The sequence below is a fragment of the Oxyura jamaicensis genome, chromosome 1 (assembly GCF_011077185.1).
Source record: "Oxyura jamaicensis isolate SHBP4307 breed ruddy duck chromosome 1, BPBGC_Ojam_1.0, whole genome shotgun sequence".
NCBI classification, from domain to species: domain Eukaryota; kingdom Metazoa; phylum Chordata; class Aves; order Anseriformes; family Anatidae; genus Oxyura; species Oxyura jamaicensis.
Window position 1 is genome coordinate 86470962 of NC_048893.1, and position 22496 is coordinate 86493457.

General features: G+C 41.3%; 2 protein-coding genes across 10 annotated transcripts in view; one reads left to right on the forward strand and one right to left on the reverse strand.

Annotated features, from left to right (window-relative positions):
- The window catches only part of CFAP44 (cilia and flagella associated protein 44), a 42742-nt gene extending 24706 nt beyond the window's left edge, over positions 1-18036 (forward strand). For 3 of the 4 annotated variants that reach the window (XM_035314889.1, XM_035314891.1, XM_035314890.1), the window contains 16 exons: positions 840-895; positions 1325-1487; positions 1821-1951; positions 2887-3080; positions 3478-3643; positions 4605-4782; positions 6982-7485; positions 8868-9071; positions 9501-9696; positions 10674-10784; positions 12162-12292; positions 13368-13484; positions 14414-14615; positions 15338-15498; positions 16922-17056; positions 17601-18036. In XM_035314889.1, coding sequence (XP_035170780.1) covers positions 840-895; positions 1325-1487; positions 1821-1951; positions 2887-3080; positions 3478-3643; positions 4605-4782; positions 6982-7485; positions 8868-9071; positions 9501-9696; positions 10674-10784; positions 12162-12292; positions 13368-13484; positions 14414-14615; positions 15338-15498; positions 16922-17056; positions 17601-17852 — 2901 coding nt within the window. In that variant the 3' untranslated portion in view covers positions 17853-18036. Of the gene's footprint in view, positions 1-839; positions 896-1324; positions 1488-1820; positions 1952-2886; positions 3081-3477; positions 3644-4604; positions 4783-6981; positions 7486-8867; positions 9072-9500; positions 9697-10673; positions 10785-12161; positions 12293-13367; positions 13485-14413; positions 14616-15337; positions 15499-16921; positions 17057-17600 lie in introns of those variants that run through there. The other variant, XR_004747404.1, reaches the window with a different exon arrangement.
- Positions 18037-19262: 1226 nt separating this feature from the next.
- The window catches only part of BOC (BOC cell adhesion associated, oncogene regulated), a 46260-nt gene continuing 43026 nt past the window's right edge, over positions 19263-22496 (reverse strand). For all 6 annotated transcript variants that reach the window (XM_035314901.1, XM_035314898.1, XM_035314896.1 and 3 more), the window contains exons 16-19: positions 22019-22242; positions 21346-21425; positions 20540-20733; positions 19263-19967 (exon numbers count right to left, since the gene is read on the reverse strand). In XM_035314901.1, the coding sequence (XP_035170792.1) occupies positions 19783-19967; positions 20540-20733; positions 21346-21425; positions 22019-22242 (683 nt within the window). In that variant the 3' untranslated portion in view covers positions 19263-19782. The remainder of the gene's footprint in view (positions 19968-20539; positions 20734-21345; positions 21426-22018; positions 22243-22496) is intronic.

The window sequence follows — 22496 nt, forward strand, 5'->3', positions numbered from 1 at the left end:
AGTTTTATCATTTTGAATATGTAAGTAGCTCTATATAAAGATCTTTACAGTTAATTGCTATTGTGCAGGCTAGCAACGTTGCTTAATGACCACCCTAATGGAGTTTTTTCCTTATCAAAGTAAATCTTCATTAAGTATCTATTCTAGTTTTAAGTCATGTGGAAGATTTTAAAAATTCCATCATCATTAAACTTAATGAGATTCCTAGAGAATCAAATACAAGTCCTCTGAAACTAATTGAGTTAAATTACAGATCAATTTAGTACCACTGTATTCACTGTAGGGTGATAGGCCCCTCTCTTGTCTTAGAGCATGATTTCCTAAGGAAATGAGGCTTGTATGACTGCGGTGTCCATCCATCTGTCATTCCTCACAGCTAATAATTGTGAACCCATTACACAATCAGCAGAAGCAAATCAGATGAATTACACGTGTAACTTGGAATTAGCCCAGGATATGATGTGTCTTGTCAGCCTGGCAGTTAGAGGAGACAAGAGAATTGGGTCTGTGGGATGGAGAACCAAAGATGTTATGGGACAGAGTGAAGTTGGGACAAGCAGTGATTTAGGGGTTAATGCTGATCAGGAGAATATATAATTTCTATTCTTTGTCCTCAAGAACTCAGCTTTTTTTGTTCTTTTACGTGTAAGCCAACTTAATTGTTTCTTTTTCTTAAAACATCAAAGCCTGGTATTTAAGACCAGTAGAGCAATATTGATCATGAAGGGTTCTTTTGGTTTTCTGAGAGGCAACGGAAATTCTGTCTTAATGTTTGCAAAAGCTTTATTGTCTGTTGAAATTATTATTGCTTGTTTAAAGGCAAGACATTTTTATTCCAGAGTGGTCTTGAGATGGAGAAAGCTACTGAAGACATTGAGGATCCCAACGCCTACAAGTAAGAGATACTTGGATAATGATGAAAGAGATGTCCAACTGTTGACAGCTCTTTCTTCAGACCACATACTTCATTTTTCTTTTTGAGAGAAGAGGTGATCACACTGAATTTGGATTATTTCCTCATTACACACAAAGTTTTGTCAGACTTTTGTTCCATTTCTTCTACTTCTCTGTGCAAGTTAGTCAAATATGTTACTCTGAGACTTATTTAACTTGAGACTACAGAGACACACAAGTTCAAGGTCAAAGTCCCATTATGTTAGGGCTATATAAATATACAGTAAGTGGCTTCTTCCTAAGTTACCTTAAGGCCCCTTGAGTTCACTGAAATGTTAAGGCCATCAAGGAAATCTAGAAGGTTACATAAACTTGAATCTTTCCTCTACTCCATTGGGATAATACCATTTCCTTCTTCTTGCATTTTCAGCATTGAGGAAGTCAAGCAGAAAGAGGAGTATGAACGGATCATGAAGGAAGCTGAAGACAAAAAAAGCAAGAAAAGAGAGGAGTTAACTGCTCTGAGACAAGAGTTTCTTTTTCTGCTTCAAAAGAATCAGGAGTTGCCAAAGCACATGCAGCTGCACAGAGATGTATGTTTGTTTTTCATAAGTCATTTACCATAAGAGGTACCTTCTAAAATGTTGCTGCTCTATGTGTTGGGGCCAAAGATGCCCAGTCCTATGGGTTAATCCACTTGACTGTATGATTTTCCAGGATTTGTAAATCATAGCTGATGATTTGTGCCATTTAAGAAGCATATGGGGGGAGAGAGGGGGAATGTGATTTTCTGTGGAGATCTGAATATCTCCTGAAATAAATGAATGTGCCAAAGTGCAGAAAATGCTGGCATCAGGCCCAAAATGTTTCTTAGCAAAACCTAGCAGCCAAGATAATGTGATGCTGGGTTTTCTGTGTTTCTGCAGCAGTATGAAATGGACCATAGGATCTTTGAGGATCTGAATAGGCAGACAGCACAGAAAATCCAGTTAGTGGAAAAGGAACTAGCTTGGGAGCATGAGAAAAACTTGATTGGACTGCAGAAACTACAAAATTGGTAAGTACCTCTTTTCTTCTACCTCTCCCACTGACCTTGCACAGGGCTTATTATTTACAGATTTGTAGTTATCACAAGGAAATACATATATATGTATTTTCCACTCATATAACAAACATTTATTTTCTTCTGTTATGATTATGTCCTTATTTGATTTGAAACACACACAAGAGTATACACTAATTTTTGTGTGTGCTTCTTTTGAATCCTTGGTCAAAATTCAGATGTTCATATCAATAAAGTAGCTTAATTCTGATTTACTTCTTTATGAAGAAAAGTGGTCTTTGTTGTTATTAGGAGGAGAATAAGTTTGCTTGGGCTTTGCCAGTAAATGTCAGTAAGAACCAGGAATTCTTACTGGAGCTTTGAAGAGCGACCTATGAAACAAACCCCCATTTTTCAAGTATGCTGCATGTCAAAATACTTCCGTGTCATTGTTAACACAATGTACTCTATACAGTTTAAAGTTATGAAACTAACTTCCTCAAGAACACAAGTTAAAGAGCAAGGTGTGTTTTTGGTTGCTCTTTTTGTAGCAAAAGATGAATTCAGAAAAATAAAGGCACAATAGAAATAATACACAATAACAAAAACCGTTTAGTCACAGAATGTATAACTGGAAAGGGGGGTTGAATGAATATATTTTTAACTAGCCCTTTGTGGAAAATGAGAGATACTCTCATGTAGAACCTGGTATAAGTTTTGATATTGGGAACGGTGTTACTATATTTATTCTTGAGCATTTCTATTCCTAGATCAGATAAAAGTCGATAGATGGTGTCAGATGTCATCGTGCTGTTATGTAGTTACTGTATTTGTTTGTAATGGTTATATATGTAAAAAGTAAACTGCTTTACGCAGGTCCTTTTGTTGAAGGCAAAATGGTAGGCTGCACCTACTGACACCAGACAGTTTTGTCTAATTTGGCTCTACAGGTTTCGGTCCTCACTGGAATTTGACACTGTTGTTGTTCATGCTATTCAAAGCAATCATCAGATTTCCACCTATAGACTTCTAGCACTCTCTGAGAAGTACTGCCAAGATAAGGAATCTCCGTCTTGGAGGAAGACAGTACTTAAGCGGGCATGGAAAAGGATGGAAAAAAAGGAGACCATAAGAGAGACAATGCGTAAGCATGGGGCTAATGATGGCCTTTTACAGATTACCAGTAATTTGCTTTTGTCTTTCATCTCAGTTTGTTTCCCTGAGTCCAGCCTAAAGAAATGATAATTCTTCCAGGGTAAGGGTGAAGAAATATAACTGTTTTTTAGTACCTACATACATTGTAGCATACATACATAGTTTTCCACATTTAATGCAATGTCAGCAGTCACCTTTCAACATTGTGGGTAGAACTTGACTAAGAGTCGATTCAAAGAACCTGAATATGTTCAGAACATCCTCTACAGTGGAACTATCCTGATTGACACCAGCTTTACGAAAGCTGTCCCAGGGGGTTTCCGGTAGTTGAGATGGTACTGTGTTGCATGGTATTTACATTTTCACATGGTTATTTTTTGGTTCAGATGCTAGCATTTTTGAGGGGGAGGCCGAAAAGCTGAAGAAGTCAGACGTCCAAAAGCCAACAGCACGCTTTATAGAAAGCAAACGTGAGCAAATCAGAAGAATTGCGGAGAAATCCAACGAGATGAAAGCTAAGATAATGAAGAGGAATGCAGATTGGGAAAAACTGTGAGTCTTTAATTGGACTCTGTGCCCTTTTATTTCTGCATCTTGTCTGAGGTCAAACAATCCCATTTAGCTGTTATATGGCACTGTCAAATCTCTGCCTAGTTTCTTATATTCCTAATGGGTGAAATTAAAATACATGAGGTTCTGTGTACCTCAGAGTCTCAAGAGACAATTAAAATCTTTTAGTTTCCATGGTTCTTCTAAAACATTAAACAACTTGAATTCAGCTAAGTGGCTGCATCTTCATATAGGGATTAAGAGGGTATCTAAATCAATTATGATCTAGGGACACCTAGACCATCACAGTCAACCTCTTTAGTTAACCCTACCAGCACCAGATATACCAGATGCCGCAACAGCTGTGGGTTAAGTTAGTTACACTTGAAGGCCATTACCTACCAGAGTGTTTGGGGTGTGCCTTCATGCTCCATGCTGGCCTTCATTTTGAGAGACAACAAAGGGGGGCAATACAGCTTTGAGTGCTCATGGAAGTACAGAAGCTCTTCATTAGGAGATAAATGACAGGGAGTAGAACCAATGCAGAGTCAGAGCACAAGGCTTTTAAGGTTATTAAGGGTTTAACAATGTGGAGTAGGATTTGCTATTCTGTGCTTCAGCCTGGCAGTGTTGACACTTGGCTGCCTGAGACTGAGCAGCACATACTCTCTAAACCCAGAAGTCAGTCCAAGTATAAAGTTTCACCTGTCTCATGGCAGAGCTAATATTATAAGAGTTCTTGGGAAGGAAAAAAAATGTCTGAGGTTTTCTTTCAAATGTGCAAGGATATAATTTCCAAAGCAGTCACTATTTTCTGAAAGAGGTATGTGATTCTTTCTTGATCCTCCCAAGCCTTTCTGCACACATCAAAAGGTATGTAGTGACCCTGTTTTGTATTGTATGCTTTCTGTCCCCATCTGAATGCTTTCTGTCTTAAACTTCAGCTTTGCTTTGCACCTACCAGGTACAAGAGCAAGCCCAGTGATGACTATGAGAATCCCAAAGATGTTCAGGCCATTAAAGAAGCACAGGAAAATATGGGGTGTTATAAGCTGAAGACTGCCAATGATTACAGAGTCCCTCAGCACGAACATATGAACACTGAAAAGAAGGCGATGCAGCTTGCATCCTTGGAAGTACTGGTATGTAAACTGATTCACTGATGTGGATACTTCTGCTGTTTTGCAGGAGGGAGGATAGTTGATTAATGGCTGAAGACATTTTTTGAAAGAAAATGAAGTAGTTGTGGGAAGAGCCGTTGAAGGACAGACTGTGTCAATTCAGATTTAGTTACAAAGGAGCCTTTCTCTTGTGGACTGTTAGTGCTTCACAAAACTCAAAACTGTGTTAAAGCAGGATAACTCTCAGATGGCTCTTTTTATGCAAAGAAGTTACATTTTCCAGTATTTCAGCAGGAAGATGCCTTTTAAATCTTTTTTTTTTTAAAAAAAAAAAAAAAAGTCTTACTATCTAGTGACTGATGCTTTCCTTACAACACTGAGCTAATCCCTGCTATGAAATGCCTTTACAAAAACAGGGATATGAGCAAACATAGGACCTTTTAGCATAGCCTCTTCATATATGCACTTCAGCAATCACTGCTTCTGGGTACTAAATATTGGAGCCTTCCGGGAAACTAGATGTTCTGGAACTGCCTTCCTGCAACAGAACTCCTACAGCCATTACATGTCTTTTAACTAGAAAGACCCAACAAGTTCAAATGTTGTGCAGTATCTTTGCTGTTTTCCTTGTGACTTCTGCCAGCACCCTTCCCCACTCCCAGTTTCTATTTCTCATATTATTTATCTGGAGTGTAAAAGAGTGATGATGAATTTCTTTAGAAAAAAAAGAACAATAAAGAAATGTATCCTTTTAACCTGGAACTGTCAAGTTGCTTTTTGGTATGGAGGCTTATGTCTTGGCTTTCCTACTGATAGAGGAGCCTCTTCACTGCATGGTTCATCATATTCTGTGGCCATGAATCTTCCATAGTCTTATCCTCTGCAACATATTGCCTAGTCTCAGGCTCCTTCTAGTCTGGGTTGCTTTGGCAGTGAGGTCTCAGCATTACAGAAGCAATGCCACAGTCTTGGGGGATTTGTTGGATTGCTTTAATCTCATGCTTGGGCTCCAGGACTAGATTGCGGTGCTGATGTTACCAGATACCCAGTGGTTAACCTGACATGGTCGGACAAGCCAATGCAAGCAAAAGGAATAGTTCTTGTTGTAAATCCCAGGTTTATACAGATGAAGAATTCCAGTTACTTCAGATGCCTGATGTGTAAGGTTGTTTTATTTTATAAAGATTAGAGAGGATTCTACCAAGGTCTTTTCCAACCTAAATGATTCTATGATTTTGTTCTTACATCTGATTTAAGTGTCACTTCTCAGATTAGTGGATCTTCATCCCAAGTTGGGGAAAAATATTCACCTAATGCTAAAATTTTCTGAGTTGACTTTGGCACTCGAGATTGCTGAAAGGCCTGGAGAGGATTTGTTTTGGACACCTAGTGACTTTTTATCAAATCCAAAAGCATTTGAAAGGATGTTAGTTTCTTGTCTTTAATATTGCTATCAACTATACTTCGAAAATTTAGACCTTTGTTCCATTTCTAACTGTCTGCAGTGGTTGTGATTTCAGCTTCACCTTCGCATATTTTATTGACGAGAATCACATCTGCGTTCCAGAACCTATGTTTGTGAAGGATTGCTTCAGTGTCTTTGGTGTTTAGATAACTGCTTTGTTTCAAGGACTGTCAAAGAAGTCTAGATCTCTGTACAGCAATGCATTTAGTAATGCATACAATAAAGGTCTTCTCAGGTGTAGTTCCTTTGCTCTTGGGATGGAAATTTTGCTTTACAAAATAGTAAAAGAGATCTAATTTTCTCTTTGTTGGTATATGAATTGTACAATATGCCTGAGAAGAGAGCCGTGTATCAAGCTGAGATGCTCTCTGTATTTAATGAGAGACAGCCCAAATGACTAATTCTCTAAAACCCACAGCTAATTATCACAGTGTGTGTGAATTTCTTGACGTGAGATGTTGAAGCAGTGCACAAAAGAGACGATGAAGTCAGGAGAGAGAGGGGAAGCCTCATTTCCACTCTTTCACTATTTTATTTGAAAAAGAGTTAGAGAGGTGGTTCCACAGTTTTTAAAAATGGAGAGAGAAAGATAGCTGTTTAAAAACACTCATGTGGAGGTGGTACACAAAAGAAAGCTAGTATGGAAAGAAGGAAGGTCAGTATGACAAGCTTCTTCTCAATTTACCTGTTGGGGAAGACTGCATATTATGTAAGTATCACTGGGGAAATCCTACTAAAATTGTTTTTCTTCGCAGATTCATAAGAAGAAAGTGAATATGAACAAACAGATCATGTCCTTGCGGGATCTCAAGGTTTCTGTTATTGACGAAATCAAGTGTTTAGTGCAAGAATTGAAATCCATACAGGCAGCGTTGGATTTATCAGAACATCTCCCTCTTCCCCCAATCCCTCAGTTACACCCAGATGAGGTTCCAGAAAAAAAATTTGAATATGACACTGACATTCTCCTTAAGTTCAAACAGGAGCAGGAGGCCAAAGCAAAGCTCCAGGAACCATTGGAAGGGTTTCCCTCATCTGGTGCACTTAGGCGTAGTTTTCTAAGGGCTTCTTCCCTTAAAGAGTCTGGTCCCGTGACACAGCCTGCAAGAGAACACCCAATTAAAATAATGTCATCTGTGATCGTAGAGCAGGAAAAGCTTTTTGAGATTGAGAAGGCAGAGCCAACTGAAATGGAACTGGAAATTTTAAAGAGGGAGAAGATAAAAAACCTATACGTGCAGGATTCCTTGATTAAAAAGGTAGGAAATCAGAAGTTATTTTTTTTTCATATTGAACAATCTCACTCAATCAGAAATGAACCCCTTTCCTCCTGTCTCAGGACTACAGCTACTCATGCCTTTCAGAATTTCAGGAAAATGCTATCTAGTACAAATTTACAGGGTTAATCAGTATAAATCTGTAACAGTGACCTCTGTGCTGACTATAATCAATTGAAAATCAGATTTCTAATTTGTTATTGATTGTTATGTGAAACTATGAGCTCAGTGGCCAAAAAAGAAAGGCAAATAACGTTAGACTTTTTTTTTTTTTTTCTCTTCATCACTTTTTGAGTCCAGGCAATAGATCTGATTCTTGTTTTCTGATTCATGAAGTTCTCAGCTTTTAAGTAACATGGCTAGTCCTGACACTGTGGTCTCAAAAGTAATTTTAAATGTGCCAGGTTTAAGGTCATGGAAAAGCTTTTTTTAAAAGTCATATCTACATGTATAAGGCATCCTTGGTCTGGAAAAAGGACTACTGAAAGGAACGTACCAGATGTGACAAAATTATGAATAGCATAAGATAAGGAGAGTGGCAATCAGCTCTTAAAAGAAGGAGAGAGACCAAATGAAATGGTCAGGTGGAAAGCTTGTTGTTCCTATGCAACTAAACTTTGGATGTGGAGGTAGCTGCAATTTGATAAACTCTGGAAGAAATAAATCCATTCAAGATGTTAAATGCAAACATAGGACTACAAGCTCAGGATGTCCATAAATCAGAGTTAAGAAGGGTACAGAGAGGAGCTTGCCAGAGGTGTATCACCATTCACTTGTTGGCTCCGTTTCATACCTTCTTTTCTCTGATATCTGTTGTTGGTCATTGACTCTCTGGTTTAATCTGACACAGATACCCTTGCGTTTATGTGTACGGAAGTTTTGAGAGAATATCCAAATGCTGCTATGACCATCACGTATGTATATGGCCACGTTGGCAGCTGCTAGTACCGATTTAACTGTAAATGTCTAAGGGAAGAGCTGTCAGGTATTCTGAGAGAAGTGTGCCAAGGCAGAAGACAGTAATTATTGCTATGTCCGGGTTGTTACATGGACTCCTTAAATGTACTACAGACTACTGCAAAACATTCTCTGAAAAGTAAAATACTTTTTGGTGGAGTGGGATGCAGTGAAACATCCCTGTGAAGCCCTGGTGATTTTTGTGTTATTGTGCTGAGAATATAGAAACAATTGGAGTTAACTTTATCTTTTTAAGTGCTTCAGTAATCGTTAGTGGATGGCATGAGCAAAGCTGTTGACTTGACAGAAAGATTTTTTTCCCTTCTGCTCCTTTCTCTTACTTTACATGTTTAACTCTACTCTGAATATTCTCCTTGTTCCTCATTTGCACTTCTCTTTTACTGCAGATCAATTCACTAGTCATCAACTTTGATGCTGAACTTCGTGTCCTGCGGCACAAGAAACTGCAGCTGGACGTGCAGATGAAGCATGCTGACCTGCGCTACATCACTTGGTATGAAGAGCTGCTTATCCTGAAGAATACTGAGAAAACTGAGAATGTTCTTCAGGGGCATGTTAACACCCTCCGCAGTGAGCAGGAGGCCATGCAGGTATGTAGGCCATGTGTCCCTGGACTTAAGAACTCCTGATGAGTGGCCTGAAAAGAAAGTAAGGCATCAAATAAATGGTGGCTTCTCTTTGCTTCCTTTTAGCGCTGATCTAATATCTAGCGCTAAATTTGGAAAAGCAAGAAACTCTTGGTGATCAGCCTAGGATGGTTGCTTTTAACTTCCAATAGTTAATCTTTTCACAGTCTAACTAGTTGTATTTTTATAGTTTCTTCATGACGTGGAGTCAACGACAAATCTTATACTTTAAGAACATACTTCTAGGTTTTGCTTGACTGCAGCAGGAATTCAAAGAAAAAGTCAAGTTTTACATTTCCAGATCTTCACGGATAAAAGTGAAAAAAGTTAACTGACTAAAGTTAAAAGGTTGTGTGCCTGTTGACTAAAGAAGGGTTTTTTTCGTTTGCTTAGTCAAAATTGAACAGCTACCTTGCACAGATGGAGGATAGGAAGTCTGCGATTGTAAAGCTTCGGGAATGTAAGAAAGCTCTTTATGCCAGCTTCCAAGCATCCCTTGGAGAAAGCAACAAGTTCGCCCATTTTCTGACCAAGGTTCTGAAGAAGAAGATCAAGCGCATGGAAAAAAAAGAAGTAGAAAGAGAAGCAGGTTGGAGATGCTGTCCTCATTTTTGGGATTTGTTGCACGTACTTTTGTGCAGTAAAGTAAATGTCTCTCAGTCTAGCTGGAGCTCTGGATACATCCAATGCTGAACTCGGTTCAAAAAAACAAATAGATTACACCTACCTGGGTTTTCTTTCTGTATCACCACATGTTCTATGGAAGCCAACCTGAATGGTAACAACGGTGTAATTCAGCCTTTAACATGATTATATTTGGTCTGATTGCAGCTCCTACAATGTACTTCCTGTATGTCAATATTGAGGATTGATAATTGGTATGAAGAAGAGGCAAAGCTTTAAATAGCTGCTTCCTGTGCTGTGCCAATGGGAGTTATGCGTTATGGGATAAGCGATTAGTCTGCCACATTCATGACATTCTCCTTTAATCTGTCCATTGACTAATGAGAGATCACAGACCTAATCTGCAATCATCTATTAGTCACACGACTAAACATATTATGAAAGGGTTTAATTTATCTTAGTGACTAGGTTTTAATTGTTAAGGCTATGCAGTCTTACTGAGCTAAAACACTTGCACCCTCTCTTTGACTTGGCTTTTGATTTTCATTGGGACATGATTAGCAAAAAGTGCAATCAACAGTGATGAAGTCTGTGCTTCTGTGTATTTTGCGTGGTTGTTTAATCTCTATAGCAGAGTGGTAAACCTACAAGTTTTAACTTCCAAATTCTTTACACACATAAAGAGAAGAAAAATCATTGAAGAAAGTCTCAAAAATGTGCCAGAGTTTGTGCATTTGGCACTAGTAGGTGATCTCTCTCTCCTCCTTTTTTCTTTTCTGTTACATTACCAAATGAATGCAATAGGCAAAAGGTGCCTGGATCCACATCAGGGTGCTTTTTTGTTGATTGTTGGGGATGTGTTCACGAGCACATTCACATAATGTGCAGCTAGTGAATTTGAGGGATGTTCTGCAAGTCAGCAGTACTGTCCTTTTCTTCCAGATGAGAAAGATGAGAGTGAATGGGAGAGTGATGAAGAGTCCAGCTTGGGGAGCGATGAAGAAGATTCTAGATCTGAAGATGAAGTCTTCGATGTCTCCGTTTGTCCAAAGAGTACTAAGATAGCATTTCGTTGGGTTGAGTACTTGTTGAGCTTTAGGGACAATATTGTATTTTTAAAAGGAATGTTTCATTATTCACCTCACATTAATGCCATTAAGGGACAGAATGTGTGCAGTCCTCCTGAGTGCAGCTCTGTCCCCAGGAAATCTCAGTGAAGATAATGAAACCGCTGACAGTATAGGGTACAGAAATTAAAAAGTTTGGAAAAATAAAACTTCTCTAATTGCTAAAAAGTAATTATTTTATGTAAAGAACCATTCAGCATTTAATAGCTGTTTTCTGGAGAGAAAAGGCTCCTCACAGAAGCAGAGCTGGAGTGAGGCTGCAGCTGCTCTCCGGAAACCTGCCGCGAGGCCTAGCTGGATCCCTGTTCGGGGAAGATCTGTGGGGACACCACAATAATGTTAAATTAAGCTCTTTGTTACCACCTCGTGGATTTATGCAGTAATTGCATGTTTCTAGGCTTCTCCTTATCTGAAAAGGTAGGAGCTTTGCAAAATCCTCTTCATTCATCAATTCACTCATTCATTCAGCAAAGGCAAGCAACCTCTTCTTTTCTTTTGTAGGAGTTTAACTATTTATTGGTGTTATTTTTTTAAGATCTTTGAGTGAGGTATCAGTGACCACTTAACACTGTTGTTGGTGGTTGTTGTTGTTGTTGTTTTGCTAGAATTTAACAATAAATTACCTTTTTTTTTCACATTGGATTTTAGTATCATTTTCATAAATTTAATTCTTTCTTAACTCCTTGTCCATCTCCTTTTTCAGTGAAATGTTGGGAAGAAACGTAGAGCATTTTTTACTTTTTATTAAAAAAATCCAAATTACTGACTTAATGGGGAAATGACATGTTGCATTAGCCTCTTCATATACGGTCTTTAAGTGTAATTTGTTTTGCCTTTTTTTTAATGTGAATTAATTTGTGTTAATAGTGCTGAATTAATTAGTATGACTTAAATTGCTGCACCAGGTAGAAATTCCAGATAAACAACTACATGTTCACGTAACTAAAGATTGTACTGGAACATGTATTAATTACTGGGTCTGAATTAGTTACAAAGGCTAACTTTTGAGCACTTTGCTTTAATATGCATTTAGTCTTATTTGATGCATTTAGGCTTACTTCTGGAAACAAACTGTCTTGACTGAATATAAAGAAAAAAGATCCATCCAAGACATCTACCCCCCCCATGGAGGAACTTGGCCCATAGGGTTTAAGTTCTGACAAAGCTCTAATGAACCAAGAACATGGTCTTACTATGGGGAATGCTGGGCAACCTGCACATGAGGAGAAGCTGCTAGCTCAAGCTTGTAACTACTGTACAGTCGTAATGAAACTAAGCTATCCTCTGACCCTTTTCTTCTCAGACTGTGATAAGGCGCTCTTCCAAAACACCATCCAGCTCCGGGAGAAGTGGTTAGACATTGAGGAAGCTTTATCAAAGGAGAAGAGAGTTGCTGTTAACCTCAGAAAGGAATATAACGTCTTGGTCAAAAAGGTATGGTGCTGTTGTCTTCTCAGAAAGCATCAGCTGGCTCCAGTACAAAGAAAATGTTGTGCTACCTCATTTGGCTAAGATTTAAAATGCAAATCCTAACCTTCTATGTGGCCTCAGTTCAGGTAGAGATAACCATGCTAGCACACAAGCAGGAGGCAGCTCACCATGGGTCACCCATCCTCCTGGAAAGACTCAATCAAGGTGGTCTGACCTTAGCTATTAGGGGGCTGGATCCAGGTTTTAGGCCCAGTTCCTTCCCAACTGTCTAAGCACATGCAGCAGCAGAAACCAGACTGATTCAGATGTAATGCCCAGTGCAGCTTGGCCCATCCTGTGTACATGTGTATGGGGTTGGAGAATATAAAGAGTCGCCCTAACACAAATGCATGCTAAAATAAAGCATAAAAATGCTACCCTTCCATCTGTTTCTTTTGCTTTTAGTTATTTTCTTCTGCTCTTTGTCATAGTAATTATTGAATAAACTCACTTGGTGCAAGTCTTCCTTTTAGCTTTTTTGAGCTCCTGCATTCATCAAGACATTTGATTTATATTAATTCAAAAATATCTCAATTTAAAGGGTTTTCTGGGATAGAGAGAGAGTTCTGCCAAAATACCATTATGCAAGGCTTGCTTTTATTGTGTCTCAAAAATGTCCCAGCAAATATGCTTAACTTACAACGTTTTTTGTTTAGTTTTTAAAGGCTTTCCTAAGTGCCAGCTGCCACATATTCACCCTGGGGTCTGACATTTGAGTTTGAATTGTTTCTTTCTCATGCAGAATCAATAAGCATTTCCAGGCATAAAACAATAAAAAAAAATCTTGCAGACTCTGTTAATCTAGAAGTGTATTGGACACTAAACAAAGGAACTGTCTCTTGATACATATGGGGCTTCTCATGTAAGGAGATATATATAAGTGTACATGTGTACAGAAGTATTCAGCATGGAATTTTGTTTAAGTACATCGATGAGACTTCCTTTTCCTTCAGATCAAGGATTCTAATACAGATCCTTGCTGTCTTGTGTACTTGAGCACTGTAAGATTTTTGTCCGTCCACAATTTGTTTTTCTGCAGGCAAAAGCAGTAGAAGCCAGTCTGAACACAGCAGAGAGGGAACTGGATACCTTTCAGTGGGAAAAGCAGCAGAAACTTAATGAGTTATATGTAGTTGTGCCATTGAAACTTCATCAGGTAATTCAAGATTTTGTGTGTTTATTACTTTTACTTTTGGCAGGTGCAGAACTTACTTTTACTTTTTGGCCGGTGTACATCTAAACAGCAGTGTTATTTGGCTTTTGTGCTTTACTTCCTAATTTACTATAGTCTCCTTGGAGTGACAGTGCCATTAATTGAACTTCATGCTGCTCTTTCCTCTAGGTTTGTTTTCCTTCATATAAGGACAGGCAGAGACAACACATTGCTGAAATGTGTGCAGCCTTCAGGTGTTTTATAGTTTTGGCATGGAATATTTCTTCAGGTCTATGTCCTCCGAGGTTCTACCGAAAACAAAAACAATAACGAACAACAAACTACTGAAAGTAATGGGAGTTTTTCCCAGTTCAAGAATGCTTAGTTGTATGCAAAATGCATTCATCTGTGCAGCTGTTATCCCTGGGTTGATTAGTAGAAAATGAAGATGAAAACTCAAGACAATGCTGTTATTTCCTCGGGGCTGAATCTTGTCCTCAGAGAGAAAATATAGGCTTCTGCCTCTTATGAGTCATATACCTCTGAAGCAAGCTCAGCTCTTTCCATTTGTTCTCCCTACCTGCATTAAAATGTTGGTAAGAAAGAAAGAAGAGTTCCAGGCCCAGCTATGCAATTCTGCAGGTCCCAGCTCATTCAGAAGCAGGGAGGGAGACACTGAATAGGGAGTCCCCTACTCTATTTCCAGTGCTATAGAAAGGAAGACAGCTTTGTATACAGGGAGTGATCAAAGCTCTAAGTGGTCTTTGAGCTTTGAGTGCTGAATTCCCTGGCCCAAAACATGAGGACTGTGCGCATGCTATTACCTCACTCGATAGTTTTCAAACTCTTACACGTTTGTTGTCCAGAGTGATCATCGGTGCCCTTAACAAGTCAGATTAGCCTTGCTCATGGCTAATTTCTGTTTCTGACAGGTGGAGTACCTGGTTAATGGGAAGATACCCAGTGACCTCTCCCAAGCTCTGGTATTTACCAACCAGTCCTTAGAGTATCTGCAGAAGAGAATTGTGGACCTACGTAATGAAAAGATAATGCAGAGAGAGATGTATAAGAAGGCACAGCAGCAACATAAGCAACTTATCCAAGACAAAAAGGAGATGGAGATAAATATTCGCCGTGAGTAACAGACCCCAAACAACACAGCCTTCTAGTGCTCATTCTGTCCCCTCTCTGGGTGTGGGTAACTCAGCAGATGTCTATCTTTACTCTCACCCAAACGTCACAGCTGGTGACTGCAGAAAATAAACCAGAGTGGATTGAGTGGACTGTTCTGATGAAGTATTGGTAGTTCTCCAGCATTGCAGAGTCATTAGGTTGTGTTAAATAATTTGGGAACTTAGTAAAAGGAGAGCTGACTGAGATGAGACGCTGTGAATCAGCACACGCAATTGCTATTTCTGGCTCTAAACAGGAACTGCTAGAAAAAAGATCTTTCTGCAAAGCCACATAAGCTTTTTATGCAATTTCCTCCTCCATGCAACGTAAGAACAATAAAATCTCTATTCAAAACATTTACAAACATAAAATGGAGGACCATACCCAGAGATGTCCTGGTGTCTACCACCACCGAACCCCCTTCTGCCAACCCACTGAAGCCTTTTATAGTTCGTGGTGTGGAGGTGGCTCACTAGGTCTGGCTAAGAGCGTGGCTTCTTGACAATACAGGTGTGGTCATGGGCAATAACAAATGGCAATATTCAGTTGTGAGTTCTGTGTGGCTTTGTGTGAATTATTTATTCTAGAGCGTATGCCACCGAGCTCAGACAGAAAGCTGGAGGTAAATTCTTATTACTCAATGAAAAGCAGATTTACCATTTGTGCCATGCCTCCTCTTTTAGGACTGGAAGAGGAGTGCAATCAGCTGATGATGCTGAAGTTTGGCCGGATGGTTGATTTTGAAGCAGTTCAAGCACGCTCTGTTAACATACGCTTGGAAGAGTTGGAAGTAGAAATAATGCAGAAAGAGTATGAGCATTCCCAGGAACTCAAAGAGTGGGAGGTAAGGAGCAGGAATAGGAGGGGGGCATATATATGACTGTGATGTTCTATTAAGGCTTCATTTGCTGGGACTGAATAACTACACTAATTTTTTTGTGAACATATTCATGTTTGTTGTTTTATTTCACCTGTCACCAAGTTGACCAGAATGTCCAATTTCCATGTCCCTTTATGATTCCTACATCTGCTCCAGTGGCTGCTGCACAACCATTTTCTTGTGGAGCTAGTTGACAACATTTAAAAACAACAACAACAACACTTTCCTCCAATGCATCCTTCTGCTTCAGTTCTTCCAGAGTGCTTTCCTTTGGCTTTCAGCTGGCATTCAGTACCTCCTCCCTCCTCCCATTGCATTTGGTGACAAACTATTTGAGTGCAGGGCAGTGCTGGCTTATGTCTGGGACGCTAGACTGTGCAGTATGAAAAGTGCTTGTCCCTTTCTGGGAGGCATAAGGCGCAGCTACTGTAGTACAAACAGGCAACGCTTTTATGCTATCCTTACAGAGCGCTGTCGTTGTCTGTCTTTTTAAAAATATGGAGTGAGAAACAACAGAAAATGAGATGATGTCAAGAGATCCAGAAAATATCTCTATGAGCAAGTATCATGTCTTGTTTAAGTTGCTTGACTGAGATTTTACCCCACCCCTCCTGAGCAGTAAAGCATCATCACCTTTATCCTTGTGTGTGTGTATATATATATACATACACGCACACACAATAGGTTTCATGATTTCTACTTTTTTTCTGTTCATGTAAATTGCTAATATGTTTTGAGGTTAGCCTTGATGTGGGATATACACTGCTCCTTAGGAAAGTTAGTCTGGTGTCATTCAACAGAGCACACGTCTAGATGCATTTCAAGGCTTTTATAATGAACTCCAGAAGGGAACAAGTTGGTTTGTAATGAACTGTCCTGTCCGTTCCTTGCATGTTTGTACAGCATGACACATTTTCAGGAAGGCATGGTGTTCAGATTTGCAGCAGCTCCTTACTCTCCTGATTGTCTTGTGTTTGTAGCTATGCAAAGAACCCCCTCCTCCTCCTGGACTTGGCTACGAGAGCCAGATTTCAAAGTGGAAATTCATAGCCCCAGACTTCTCTGTCTTTTGTGCTGGTTTGTGGCAGGTGTAGGAGCCAGCTTAATACCTTACACGCATATGGTGTAGTACGTACCTAACAGTTTTCTCTTTCCCATGCTTTTTCCTAACTGCTTTAAACTAAATGCTTAGTTATTTGCAATAATGGAAAACAAAACAAACAAAGATATTGCACTTAAGGTATTGTGGGATCACATGGTGTATGTAGGATCAGTTTGTTGTTTATCTTTTTCTGTGACATATTCTGCTTAGCACTTGTTCCCTATTTCATTCACACTGTTTATCCTTTCTCAACCTAGTTGAACTTTTTTTTTTTAATCTTTCTAGAAAAAAACCTTAGACCTGGAGCAGAAGCTAATGATGCTGACAAAGGAAAATACCAGAAAACTGCAGCAGCTGAACCGCTTCTGCCTTGAAAAGCAGCAACTTGAAACTACACTGGATTCACTAAAGAATGATCTAGTAAGCTTTTAGTTACTCTACTACTACGTGCAGATTTAGGACTGTTCAAAAGTGGAGAAGAGTTCATCCAGCCCTCACCATCTCCCTGGTCAAACTGCCTGCTCTGCGGTTAGCAGTCCAAGCTAGTATTTCCTAGCAGCACAGGCTGAATGGCTGCTCTGGGCCCTTCAGAATGGGAGATGGATGAGCTCATCCTGAAGTAGGCTATACTTTAAATTCTCTGGTAATTTCTCTGATGCTTTCTAATATCAAAACAAACTCCTGTTATTTCTAATTAGAAAATGTCTTGCAGGAAGTCAAAATTATTCCTTTGATACATGCAAACAGCCGAATGAGTTAAGGCGTATTCTTTGAGACCAAAGATTTAGAGAATAAGTCAGACTGAGCCTAAGTTGACATTTTGATTTATGAGCAGTTATGACTGAGGAGTGGAGCAGTCATGAAGCTGTCCTGTCTCTTGGAAAGCCTTGCCTTCCCAAAGGAAATACATTTCCACTGTTAATTCTTGCATGTTTTATAGGAGCTATTTTTTCTCTCTTTATAGGGAGCAGAATTTCAGGGCCCCCGAACTACGGACATCAAAGAGAAGGCCAGGATGGAGTCACTGCTGAAACACAGGGCTCATGACATTGCCCTCTTAAGGGAAGAGATCAATTTTCTCAGCAGAAAAGATGGATGCCTAAGAGAACGGCTCAGTCTCCTGAACAGAAAAGATGGGTGCCTCTTTCTACAGCCTTCATCACCACAGGACTCTGCTGAGACACTCTCTGAACCCTTCCCTGTTCTTACACCATAAATGGTAACTAACAGTCCCAGCGTCCCTTAAAAACGGATGTAGTTAACTGCAGCAGTAGTAATACCTAGAAGTGTGAAATGTATTGTTTTGGCTAAGCAGGGGGGCAATTTTAAAGGGTTTTCCCTGTCAAAATATGACTATAGTGGCAGATACAGAATTAAAATGGGCAAATGCAACCAGTAAATGCTGTTATCAGTCCATTGCAGAGCTCTGCACTAGACAGATGCTCTGTGTGTGTATGGCATGTTTTGTCCATCTGAAACTATCTTTGGTACCTATGTTCTCAAAACTGGTAACGGAGGTCTGTCTTGAGCGTGCATCTTGTTACCTGTTGAAAATCCTAGCAGCAACAGCAGTTTTGTGGAGATGGGAAGTGCTGCGTGGTTGTAGGAGGCAAGGGGACCTTTCTCCTCAGGGCCTACAGCGCTCAGATGGGTCTAGTGCCAGTCGGAGGCTTGCCTGCTCTACAGAAGTGGGAAACTCACTGAAGCGCAGGATGTCAGATTTACTTGGCACAAGGAGGCTGTAGCAACAGGTGGGCAGTGAAGACAGCCTGTAATTCCTCTGACTTGCAGCAGTAGACCAGACTGAGAGCAGAGCCAGTCTTCCTCTGTTTTCATGTTATATTCCTTTTTGGTTTTCCTCTGGTACTTGGGGGTGCTGACAGTGAGTAACCATTTATAGTACTTACCTTGTCTTACCATGAAGAGTTCCTTGAACCCCTAAGTGGAGGATTTTTTTTTTTTTTGCAATGTTATTCCATTTTACAGTTTTTAACAATGCACAGGGAGGTTTGGGAGGCAGTTGTTGCTATTTTTTAATTAAACAGCTTGAACAACCTGAAGCTGCTCTTGCTCCTCTTCCCCACTCCCTCCCTGGTCATTACTCCTCTGTTAGGTATACCTTCAGGCAGGATCCAGCTGTATCCTTGCCAGGCACAAGAACTGCCCCCGCTGGCCTCAGCACAACCCAATGAGTGGTATTTGTGCTGGCAGCCTTTTCACTGGGTCCCTGTGAAGGTGCTGTGCCTCTTCTTTCCTCAAGGGAAAAAAAGAAAACAGCCTTATCCCCAGACCTGGATGCTCGAAGCTTTTGAAGCAACAAAACCCCAGGCTGTTGGGGGTCAGGGATTTGGGTGTCCACCCCAGATTTTATGCAGCTATCCTTGGAGATAAATGAAAATTTCCTCTAGCTCTGCTCCCCCTAGAGGCCTCATGTCACTTAACTGGCACAGGTAGTGGCAGTCCCTCTTCTCCCGAGTTCAGCATTGAGAAGGTTCACTTGGGCGGCCTACAGGAAACTCTAGCTGCAGGAAGATGTCACCTTTCCCCAGGTATCCTGTTCGCTATATTTCTGCATGGAAAAAAAAGCGTAGGTTCATTCTGTGGGAGGATTTAGTGTACAGGCATCCCCAGAAAAGACTTAAGCCTTTATTTTAGGTGTTAAAGCGTGGGTTTGTCTTTACAGATACGCGGCTGCAGATGGCGTCTATGTGAAGGGTTGTTTAAGTTGATTAGGCAGAGTGTGTTAACTCCAGTCCACCCGCAGGAGCGTGTTCCTGGGACATGCCTTCCTGTGGGTGAGGAGAAAAGACATTCCTGATAGCGTTATCTTGCGTGAAGCCCTCACTGCATGAGGGTGCTAGATCTTGGTGGTGGCAGCTGTTTGGACCCATGTCTTGCAATGTCTCGTGCTGCTGTTTCAGTCTTGTGCTCTGACCAACAGCCCAGTGCCATGGATAGCTGCGGCCTTGCTCCTTCAGCCCTCCCGTTGCCTTGCTGAGGATACCTTCTGTCTCCATAGCATTATAAAAGGCACATATACATCTATATACAAGTGCATAAATATATAAATAGGGGTGTTATACAAAAATAAATACCCATTCTCTTTTTCTCTTTAGAATAAGTCTTTGCAAAAGGCTGCTTGGTCCCTAACTGGTAGGAGAATGAGTCTCTAAGGGCCTCAGTGGTGGCGGGCTGCTGTTCAGATGTCCTGGTAGGTCCTGACTCAAGGATGTGATGACTGGATTCTGGGGATGGAGGTCCCCTCTGGACTGGCAGCAGTCTAGTCTTTCTACCTCTTCAACTGGCACTAGGCCTAGGCAGCAAGGGCTTCCTGAAAGACAGAGGAGCAAGAGACCGTTAAAATACATACAGAAATGAGAGGTGCCATAGTAGCTTTCTTCTCAGCAGTCCATTTTATGAGGATAGGTGCTCTGATCAAAGACAACTTTTCTAAAAGTCCTAGCCAAATGGGCGTTTAAACCTATGCTTGCACATGATGGGTTTGATCCAAGCTACAGGAGCAGTGGATCAATGGATCACATCCTAGGGGGATGGAATCGTTTAAGTCCTCAGGGAGCTTGGTGCTTGACTGGTGGTCTGGAATACGTAAGATGAAGAAGGACTAAGGGACAGCGCCTCTGCTGCAACTGCAGGTGGGTGTGTGCCCTTCCAGCAGCATACGGTTTCATGTTCTTGAGAAATCTGTCCTGTAAAACTGTCCCAGGCAATTTACAGTCCCCAACTGCTAGTGTGGCCTTTTTATGCCACTCTATGTATTAAGTCTTTGTACCACAGAAATGAGCACGAACAAAGCCATCAGAAAGGCTCTCTGGTAAGATTTCCCTTCAAGATCAGCCCAAAACAACGAGATGAAGCAAGCACTGAGTTTTCCAGACCACTGACCTTGGTGGAACAGTGGATCCCGTCGAGCATCCAAACTAGGGCCTCCAACTTTGCCGTCCATCACTGGATGATGCAGGCCAATGAAGTGCTCTTGAAGGTGAGGACAGTCATCTTGTGGCTGGAGAAGTTGGTGAGTAGAGTCATCTGGGAGGCTGTAGAGGAAAGAGCTGTCTTCTGGTCTGGAACTGGGCAATCTGGGGAGGCAGACAGACAAAGAACTTTAGCACAATGCTTCCTCCTTGAAAGAGATGATCTATGTAACAGCTAGCTGCATCAATGGAATGACACAAAACATTCCTAAAGGAGGGGAAATTGGGATATACTTGTGGGATGAGAATGAGGTGATGGGAACTGGTATCCACCATTCAAAACTTGGTGAGTGCCACAGCAGCTGGGAGGAGTAATGCCTCCAGGGAGCGGGGGAATAATGACTTGAAGTGTGAACAGCAAGAGAGAGCGCCTGCAACTGGCCAGATTCTGGGCAGCTGCTTATCAGCATCCAGCCACAGATGCTGGTTTCTCTGTTTATACTCTTTAGTCTCCTGCTTAGAAGCAGGAGGAGGGAAGGGGAGGGTAAGGGGCAGTAGGTCTTATCTCTAAAATGCAATTACCCCTCGCTCAAACCATAGGAGTGAGCTGTGTGAAAAGAGCTTAGATGAAAAAGGCTGAATGCTGGAGCATAGTTTTGTTTCCCAAATGAACTGGGACAGAGAAGAGCAAGCTGAGGGCTAGCTTTTGTGAGCAGTTATTTTCTGGCGGGCCGCACTGGATCGTTCCATCCTCCCCCTCCATAAGCCAGGACTAACCTGGAGGGTTGGTAGTCTCGCTGAGCACTCCCGTTTTGCAGCACTCGTGACTGCAGCAAGGCGTTGGTCTCCTCGTGTGACTGGAATGAGAGAGAAGGATCTTAGCGATGCCACAAAGCAGCATTAAGAGGTAGGTGCTGATCTCCAGCAGAACCAGAGCCATGGGGCAGAATGGTGAAGCTCTTGCTTAGTACATAGAAAAAGCTGAAACTGTTTCTTCTGCCATAGCAGACAGAGCAGAACTGAGCTGCAAAACTCACTTCATGCTTACTGCTGAATTACTGGCTCATGATAAGCAATGTACAGTCTCAGTTGTGGCACTGCCTTGGTTTATGTTACCATTTACACACAGAATCCTCAGCGTTGCCAGTCCCTCTAAGCTTTGCTTAGGAGAAACAGAAACCATTTCCATTAAGAGTAGCTTTTGCCCACTGCCTCTTCCATACTTTAAGAGCCACTGCCCCAGGAAACCACCTCATCATGAGTGATTTGGAGACCTTCCTGCTCATCCCATGTCTCATGGAACTCCGCTGGGGAAATCTCATGTAAGGAGCCAGTTTTGGCACTTTTGCATGCTGCAGAGGGTGTCAGGTGTGTCTGCAGAAGCCCTCCCACTGCAGCCATGGCCTCCAGCTCATGTCGAATCAACTGTTAACTGCAGATGTGGACATACCTGCTGCATGTCTGGACTGTAGTCTCGGGGCTTGGTGCTTGCATAGCCCACTCCTGCAGAGGGGCAGATGCCATTCAGATGTGCCCCGTTGGTGTAGGGCTGCCCGTTAACGTAGGGGTGTCCATTGGCACGAGGAGCAGAGATGGCCCTCAGGGGCACCATGGTGTACTGGCAGGATGATACCAGCAGCCCGGCTCCCGGGAAGCCCATGTCGATGGTTTGCTCTGCAGAGGGAAGAAAAAGGAAATCTGAGACCAAAAGCAGAGGTAAAGCTGAGCTTCTTGAAGTGAGCTGCTGGGCAGGATAGCATTAGGTTGTCCTGTCAGGCAGCTATTTGCCACTCGAAGCACCCTTGGAGACGAATGGTGGAAAGAGGCCCTGCACAAAAGTAAAGGCAGTGCCGCTTGCCACCTCTTCTAGTCCCAGGGCTCCTTCTCAACAAGGTAAACAGGACAAGGGATGGACAGGTAGCTTTTGT